At 41.8% G+C, this 7,941-nt stretch overlaps 2 protein-coding genes and 1 long non-coding RNA gene across 13 annotated transcripts; 2 read left to right on the top strand and 1 right to left on the bottom strand.

The window, feature by feature from the left end:
• The first annotated feature begins 397 nt into the window (after nucleotides 1-397).
• LOC121858047 (glucose dehydrogenase [FAD, quinone]-like) lies at nucleotides 398-3,595 on the top strand. The gene is made up of 4 exons (XM_042354288.1): nucleotides 398-645; nucleotides 848-921; nucleotides 2,701-2,852; nucleotides 3,365-3,595. The coding sequence occupies exons 1-4, from the start codon at nucleotides 483-485 to the stop codon at nucleotides 3,498-3,500; spliced, it is 525 nt and encodes a 174-aa protein (XP_042210222.1). The 5' UTR covers nucleotides 398-482; the 3' UTR covers nucleotides 3,501-3,595.
• A 157-nt stretch (nucleotides 3,596-3,752) lies between these two features.
• On the top strand, nucleotides 3,753-4,687 carry LOC121858045. Of its 3 annotated transcripts, none has more exons than XR_006087338.1 (2): nucleotides 3,753-4,017; nucleotides 4,118-4,687. It is a non-coding gene; the product is annotated as an uncharacterized LOC121858045 (long non-coding RNA). The 3 variants fall into 3 exon arrangements; XR_006087337.1 differs by having other exon boundaries at nucleotides 4,094-4,687; XR_006087336.1 differs by having other exon boundaries at nucleotides 3,753-4,041; nucleotides 4,094-4,687.
• A 2,137-nt stretch (nucleotides 4,688-6,824) lies between these two features.
• On the bottom strand, nucleotides 6,825-7,936 carry LOC121858044. 9 transcript variants are annotated; one of them, XM_042354284.1, is made up of 4 exons: nucleotides 7,790-7,936; nucleotides 7,724-7,753; nucleotides 7,253-7,420; nucleotides 6,825-7,107 (listed from the first exon to the last, which is right to left on the bottom strand). In XM_042354284.1, exons 1-4 carry the CDS (start codon nucleotides 7,934-7,936, stop codon nucleotides 6,958-6,960), a joined length of 495 nt encoding a protein of 164 aa, XP_042210218.1. In that variant the 3' UTR covers nucleotides 6,825-6,957. The 9 variants fall into 9 exon arrangements, 3 of the variants coding, with proteins under 3 accessions (XP_042210218.1, XP_042210219.1, XP_042210220.1); XM_042354285.1 differs by having other exon boundaries at nucleotides 7,253-7,396; XM_042354286.1 differs by lacking the exon at nucleotides 7,724-7,753 and having other exon boundaries at nucleotides 7,253-7,378.
• Nucleotides 7,937-7,941: the final 5 nt, after the last annotated feature.

Below are 7,941 nucleotides of genomic sequence, written 5' to 3'. Positions count from 1 at the left end.
TGAGAGGGCAGGGAGTTGTATGCGAAGGTGAAGATATGAGAGGGCAGGGAGTTGTATGTGAAGGGGGAGATATGAGAGGGCAGGGAGTTGTATGTGAAGGGGGAGATATGAGAGGGCAGGGAGTTGTATGTGAAGGGGGAGATATGAGAGGGCAGGAGTTGTATGTGAAGGGGAGATATGAGAGAGCAGGGAGTTGTATGCGAAGGAGATATGAGAGGGCAGGGAGTTGCATGTGAAGGGGATATGAGAGGGCAGGGAGTTGTATGCGAAGGGGGAGATATGAGAGGGCAGGGAGTTGTATGTGAAGGGAGATATATGAGAGGGCAGGGAGTTGTATGTGAAGGGAGATATATGAGAGGGCAGGGAGTTGTATGAGAGGGCAGGGAGTTTATAAACCTCATAACAAATGTTTTATACCAAGTTAATTAACTAATTATTGGTAATATATCACCTACTTGTTGCTGCAGAAGTTACTGAACTACATGGGTGACATATATGGCCGAGATGGCTTCACTATCAGACCCATCCTTTTACGACCAAAAAGTCGAGGAAGTATAACACTCAAGTCCAACAACCCGAAGGATGCCCCAAATATTGACCCCAGGCTTCTCAGTCACCCTGATGACGTCACAACCCTTGTTGAAGGTAGGCATGGCGAGCCTCTTACAACTAATGTCTGCTTTAATTATATATCTTTCTCGCATTACAACTCTAAACTACATTTCATTATTTACTCTATAACTGACAGATGATATAACATTTATATTAATGTAGACCTTAATATATCATGTCTCAACTTATTCTATTGTTGATTAATTTACTCTAATAATTTATTGTTCAATTGCAGGGATAAAGTTGGCCTTGAGGCTGGGCAACACCTCAGACTTCGTCAACAACCTCGATGCAAAGTTTTATGATAAGGTAACAACATAAAGCCTTTTGTTGTTTAATGTATTATATGTGACTAAAAGTTATGTTGCGAGGAAGGCAGCCTGGCAGTTATTACTTGTTCAGAAGTTATGTTGTGAGGAAGGCAGCCTAGCAGTTATTACTTGTTCAGAAGTTATGTTGTGAGGAAGGCAGCCTGGCAGTTATTACTTGTTCAGAAGTTATGTTGTGAGGAAGGCAGCCTGGCAGTTATTACTTGTTCAGAAGTTATGTTGTGAGGAAGGCAGCCTGGCAGTTATTACTTGTTCAGAAGTTATGTTGTGAGGAAGGCAGCCTGGCAGTTATTACTTGTTCAGAAGTTATGTTGTGAGGAAGGCAGCCTGGCAGTTATTACTTGTTCAGAAGTTATGTTGTGAGGAAGGCAGCCTGGCAGTTATTACTTGTTCAGAAGTTGTTGTGAGGAAGGCAAGTCTTTGAGCAGTTACATTACTTGTTCAGGAAGTTATGTTGTGAGGAAGGCAGCCTGGACAGTTATTACTTGTTCAGAAGTTATGGTTGTGAGGAAGGCAGCCTGACAGTTATTATTACTTGTTCAGAAGTTATGTTGTGAGGGAAGGCAGCCTGGCAGTTATTACTTGTCCAGAAGTTGTAAGGTGAGGAAGGTGCCTGGCAGTTATTACTTGTTCAGAAGTTATGTTGTGAGGAAGGCAGCCTGGCAGTTATTACTTGTTCAGAAGTTATGTTGTGAGGAAGGCAGCCTGGCAGTTATTACTTGTTCAGAAGTTATGTTGTGAGGAAGGCAGCCTGGCAGTTATTACTTGTTCAGAAGTTATGTTGTGAGGAAGGCAGCCTGGCAGTTATTACTTGTTCAGAAGTTATGTTGTGAGGAAGGCAGCCTGGCAGTTATTACTTGTTCAGAAGTTATGTTGTGAGGAAGGCAGCCTGGCAGTTATTACTTGTTCAGAAGTTATGTTGTGAGGAAGGCAGCCTGGCAGTTATTACTTGTTCAGAAGTTATGTTGTGAGGAAGGCAGGCAGTTATTACTTGTTCAGAAGTTATGTTGTGAGGAAGGCAGCCTGGCAGTTATTACTTGTTCAGAAGTTATGTTGTGAGGAAGGCAGCCTGGCAGTTATTAGACAAAGAAGTTATGTTGTGGAAGAGCCTGCAGTCTGTATTTAGAAGCCCTAGTACAGTGCTGTAACGTTATCTTGCATCTGTACCAGGAGTTAGTGACGCCTCAGTTGAATTATGCGGTTCACTTCTTGTCACCGGAATATTGAACGGATATTTGAGTCTCGTTAAAGCGCATAAAGTCATTTTGAAAACATAATTTACATTCTCTTGAGAGACGAGAGTGAAAGGCGTTATGACCCAAGTATATAAAGGGAAGATAACGTTAAATAAAGGTGATATTACTTTGGTACTTCAACAATTAAATCAAGACTGATGTCGTAACAATAGTATTGAATAAGGAATATTTAGATAATTGGGTAAAACTGGCAATATGTGGTTAGTAAACAAGAGTTGTAGATGAGCGGAACAAATTACCAATCAAGATCATTAACTGGATGTTGCTGGGAAGATTCATATATAGGCTGTACAATACAGTGATAATGGCTGGGTGTCAACACTAAACAGGGCAGCCTCACATGGTTCAATAATGTTGTACTTTATTCTCATGTTGTATCTTGTCTATCCATTATATTTAACAACAAATATTACTTAAGACAATAACAGACAGATGTCAGATTCCTGCATTAGATTATTTGTTATTACTGATGAAAGAGGTTAAATATGTTGTCGTGTTAACAGCCCCTGCCAGAGTGTAGAGGTGAGGCGTACGGCAGCGACGCTTACTGGACCTGCTATGTGCGACACATGTCCAGTGCCTTCTATCACCTCTGTGGCGGCTGCAAGATGGCACCAGCTTCTGACCCGTATAGTGTGGTCGACAATAAACTGAAGTAAGTAAAGCGAGGAATGCAATGTGTGTTGTTTAGGCAGGAGAACATATAGTGTGTGTCATTAGTGGAAACACTTGAAACATGGATATAATAGGTGAATGGAAACATGGATAAGAAAATGTTTATCATGGTTCATGTATACTTGTAACACATGAGAGATGCATGTATATTCCTCATTGGCAGGATACCTATGTTAAGTGTGGACAACTTGTACCTTTAACTAACATTATTACTCCTTAAAAACATTACTATTATATTTACTCCTTCACTCTGCTACTCCTAATGTTTATTTGCAGGATTTTTCTTTAGTTTTCATTTAGTTCTTTTATCCATCTTTACCATTATCTGTTCGCGCCAATATCCACCAAGATCATCATTAAGTTCATCTTGAACATAATGAATAACTCCTTCATATTATAAACATGTTAGGTTATTATCACCGTGTATAAAGACTTATATAACCTGGCTGGTAATAGTGTTTGGTGAGCAATGTTACCACTTGTTTGTTTCAGGGTTCGTGGAGTCTTTGGTCTGAGAGTAGTTGGCGCCCCTATCATGCCAGCTGTCACCAGTGGCAACACTAATGTTCCCGTTGTTATGATCGCTGAGAAGGCCAGTGACATCATCAAGCAAGACTGGAACAGTTAATCCTGAACGACTTAGTGACATAACCGTCAACCATAGCGGATGTCATTAAGGCACAGCTGATGTACCAGCTAGTTGTGACCTTACTGGACCAGCTAGTTGTGCTACTGTGACCAACTGTGACCTTAGGCTGCTACCTGTGACCACTTAGCTAGTTGTGACCTTACTGGACCAGCTAGTTGTGACCTTACTGGACAGCTAGTTGTGACCTTACTGGACCAGTTGTGACCTTACTGGACCAGGTAGATGTGTACCAGCTAGTTGTGACCTTACTGGACCAGCTAGTTGTGACCTTACTGGACCAGCTAGTTGTGACCTTACTGGACCAGCTAGTTGTGACCTTACTGGACCAGCTAGTTGTGACCTTACTGGACCAGGTAGATGTGACCTTACTACATCAGATAGTTGTGACCTTACTGGACCAGCTAGTTGTGACCTTACTGGACCAGCTAGTTGTGACCTTACTGTACCAGGTAGATATGACCTTACTGGACCAGGTAGCAGTGACTTACTGGACCAGGTAGTTGTGACCTTACTGGACCAGGTTGTGACCTACTGACCAGGTAGATGTGACCTTACTGGACCAGGTAGTGCAGGTAGATGTGACCTTACTGGACCAGGTAGATGTGACCTTACTGTACCAGGTAGATGTGACCTTACTGGACCAGGTAGCAGTGACTTACTGGACCAGGTAGATGTGACCTTACTGGAGCAGCTAGTTGTGACCTTACTGTACCAGGTAGATGTGACCTTACTGGACCAGGTAGAAGTGACTTACTGGACCAGGTAGTTGTGACCTTACTGGACCAGGTATTTGTGATGTCACTGGACCAGGTAGGTGTGACCTAAAGTGGACCAGGTAGATGTGACCTTACTGTACCAGGTTGATGTGACCTTACTGGAACAGCTAGTTGTGACCTTACTGGACCAGGTAGATGTGACCTTACTGATAGACTCATACAGTTGTGACCTCATCAAGAAGTATGGGAAGCATGCTCCACAGGTGACCTCAACACACGTCATGGTATACCTCCAGGCAGGTGTAAGTTTGCATTAGACAACAAGTGTGTTTATCTACATGAAGTCGTGACGACCACTACGATCTTCACTCCATGATAATTAACCTGAAAATGTATTACCTGAGCTATATGTATTTATTTTAATATATTAAATATATTTATAAAATATAATTTAGTTCTTTATTAATACCTGTTACAACGTGAGAAATTATATTTTATTTTTGTTATTTACTTTTTATAGAAGAAAGTCTTTATGAAAACTGTCGCTCGGTGTTGTTTTCCTTCCTTCCTTCCTTCCTTCCTTCCTCACAGACCACAAATAAATACTTCTTCACGCAGAGGTTGGTAGACCTACGGGGGGGGGGTCTATTATTATTATTATTATTGCATAAATACTTTATTGGTAATAGTTATAATATGAACATTATGGCGGGGTGAGACTGTAGTGTAGTGTATGTGGCCAGTTGTCAAATTTCTCTTTGTTACGCTCACATACATACGTGTACATGTTGGAGATCCTGCACTAAGGACGGAGGTGAGAAGGGATAATCACAATATATACTGCAGTGTTCGGGAGTTGCTGTGTGGTGAGGAGCTTGTTGAGAGGAGATCTTGTCTGTTTGAGAGCGTTGAGTAGAATGACCTTCAAACGGAACGGAGTCATTAGTTATGAGGTGAAAGAAGATTATTTGGGGTTGAAGAAAAGTGGTGAGACTGAAATACAGTAGGAGTAGAAAGAATCTGGGCTCAACCAGATCGCTTCATCTTTCCTATTGGTGTTTTGTCTTTGTTCTGCTCCCTTGGGTCGTCAGACCTTTGTATTAATATTGGTTTATTCATATAGTGCTGCTTATTATGACCTTCACGTTCCAAGTTTAGAAGCTCCTAAAGTTGTTGGTAGTGAAAGGCAGAGCGGGGAAGATGACGGAGGAAATGACCTTCACGGCGAGACTGGGGGTATTTATATGCTTCTTCTGCCAGATCAGATAGACAGATCGGAAGTAAGCGGCGCTGCTGATTGGCTGAGGTGGAGGTAACAAGCCAATCGCCGCACAGTCTGAAAGCGAGGCTTGGTCTGTGGAACTCGCCGCTGGTTAGCTGTTAAGTGGACGGCAAGTGCCAAGTCGGCAGTTGTAGGGGAGAGTATCCACTACAATATAATATCATGCGCTTGTTGCTACAGCCAGTGCACAGAGAGAGAGACCAGTCTTTCTTCAAACGTGTCAAGACAGTTTAATTCCCTATTGCTGTTACATGTACACAAGAACATACGAGTAATTCTTGATTATGGCACCACTGTACAGTATAGATATATGAAACCTGACTACCAAGGACAAATCCAATCATATTAATGAACATAAATTACGTATGATACTAATAACATGCATTCACATATAAATTTCCACATTATATTTTGTCTGCCAAAATAAATCTCTTGTTAAATGTAATATCGTCATATTCTTCAAATGTTTAAATAAAAAAAAATATATTGCCGGAAAACAATTGTGACTCATCCTTTATGTACAGTACAGTACAGTACAGCCACAGCATAATTGTCGTCTCTCCTGCTTCAGACTCGTTCATGAACCGGCAGGAGTACAATGTGATGCAGTCCAATGTGATGCAGCACAACGTGATGTAGTACAATGTGATGCAGCACAATGTGATGTAGTACAATGTGATGCAGCACAACGTGATGTAGTACAATGTGATGCAGCACAATGTGATGTAGTACAATGTGATGCAGCACAATGTGATGTAGTACAATGTGATGTAGTACAATGTAATGCAGCACACTGTGTTGTAGTACAATGTGATGTAGTACAATGTGATGCAGCACAATGTGATGTAGTACAATGTGATGTAGTACAATGTGATGCAGTACAATGTGATGTAGTACAATGTGATGCAGTACAATGTGATGTAGTACAATGTGATGCAGCACAATGTGATGTAGTACAATGTGATGTAGTACAATGTAATGCAGCACACTGTGTTGTAGTACAATGTGATGTAGTACAATGCAATGCAGCACAATGTGATGCAGTACAATGTGATGTAGTACATTGTACAATGTGATGCAGCACAATGTGATGCAGTACAATGTGATGCAGTACAATGTGATGTAGTACAATGTGATGCAGTACAATGTGATGTAGTACAATGTGATGTAGTACAATGTGAGGAAGGAAGGAAGGAAAACAACACCGAGCGACAGTTTTCATAAAGACTTTCTTCTATAAAAAGTAAATTCCAAAAATAAAATATAATTTCTCACGTTGTAACAGGTATTAATAAAGAACTAAAGTATATTTTATAAATATATTTAATATATTAAAATAAATACATATAACTCAGGTAATACATTTTTCAGGTTAATTATCATGGAGTGAAGATCGTAGTGGTCGTCACGACTTCATGTAGATAAACACACTTGTTGTCTAATGCAAACTTACACCTGCCTGGAGGTATACCATGACGTGTGTTGAGGTCACCTGTGGAGCATGCTTCCCATACTTCTTGATGAGGTCACAACTGTATGAGTCTATCAGTAAGGTCACATCTACCTGGTCCAGTAAGGTCACAACTAGCTGTTCCAGTAAGGTCACATCAACCTGGTACAGTAAGGTCACATCTACCTGGTCCACTTTAGGTCACACCTACCTGGTCCAGTGACATCACAAATACCTGGTCCAGTAAGGTCACAACTATCTGATATAGTAAGGACACATCTACCTGGTCCAGTAAGGTCACAACTAGCTGGTCCAGTAAGGTCACAACTAGCTGGTCCAGTAAGGTCACAACTAGCTGGTCCAGTAAGGTCACAACTAGCTGGTCCAGTAAGGTCACAACTAGCTGGTCCAGTAAGGTCACAACTAGCTGGTCCAGTAAGGTCACAACTAGCTGCTAGTATAATACATCACCTGGTCCAGTAAGGTCACAACTGGCCTGGTCCCAGTAAGCAACACAAATCTACCTGGTCCAGGTCACAACTACCTCCAGTAAGGTCACATCTACCTGGTCCAGTAAGGTCACATCTACCTGGTCCAGTATGCTCCAGTACCTGGTCCAGTATAATACAACTAGCTGGTCCAGTAAGGTCACAACTACCTGGTCCAGTAAGGGTCACAACTTACCTGGTCCAGTAAGGTCACAACTACCTGGTCCAGTAAGGTCAACTAGCTGGTCCAGTAAGGTCACATCTACCTGGTACAGTAAGGTCACAACTAGCTGGTCCAGTAAGGTCACAACTACTGGTAGTAAGGTCTCTACCAGTAAGGTCACAACTAGCTGGTCCAGTAAGGTCACAACTAGCTGGTCCAGTAAGGTCACAACTAGCTGGTCCAGTAAGGTCACAACTAGCTGGTCCAGTAAGGTCACAACTAGCTGGTCCAGTAAGGTCACAACTAGCTGGTACATCAGCT

Source organism: Homarus americanus, unplaced genomic scaffold (assembly GCF_018991925.1).
Source record: "Homarus americanus isolate GMGI-L3 unplaced genomic scaffold, GMGI_Hamer_2.0 scaffold19794, whole genome shotgun sequence".
Taxonomy (NCBI): Eukaryota; Metazoa; Arthropoda; class Malacostraca; order Decapoda; family Nephropidae; genus Homarus; species Homarus americanus.
The sequence above is the reverse complement of the archived record's forward strand: the minus strand, read 5'-3'. Positions and strand labels throughout refer to the sequence as shown.

Excerpts from the sequence above, each read along its gene's own strand:
- LOC121858047 (XM_042354288.1), top strand. The coding sequence starts at position 483 with ATGGGTGACATATATGGCCGAGATGGCTTCACTATCAGACCCATCCTT. Across the intron at positions 646-847 it reads CGTCACAACCCTTGTTGAAG|GGATAAAGTTGGCCTTGAGG; the intron begins GTAGGCATGGCG and ends GTTCAATTGCAG. Across the intron at positions 922-2,700 it reads ATGCAAAGTTTTATGATAAG|CCCCTGCCAGAGTGTAGAGG; the intron begins GTAACAACATAA and ends TCGTGTTAACAG.
- LOC121858044 (XM_042354284.1), bottom strand. The coding sequence starts at position 7,936 with ATGTACCAGCTAGTTGTGACCTTACTGGACCAGCTAGTTGTGACCTTA. Across the intron at positions 7,754-7,789 it reads AGCTAGTTGTGACCTTACTG|GACCAGCTAGTTGTGACCTT; the intron begins GTAGAGACCTTA and ends GTGACCTTACTG. Across the intron at positions 7,421-7,723 it reads TTGTGACCTTACTGTACCAG|CTAGTTGTGACCTTACTGGA; the intron begins GTAGATGTGACC and ends TTATACTAGCAG.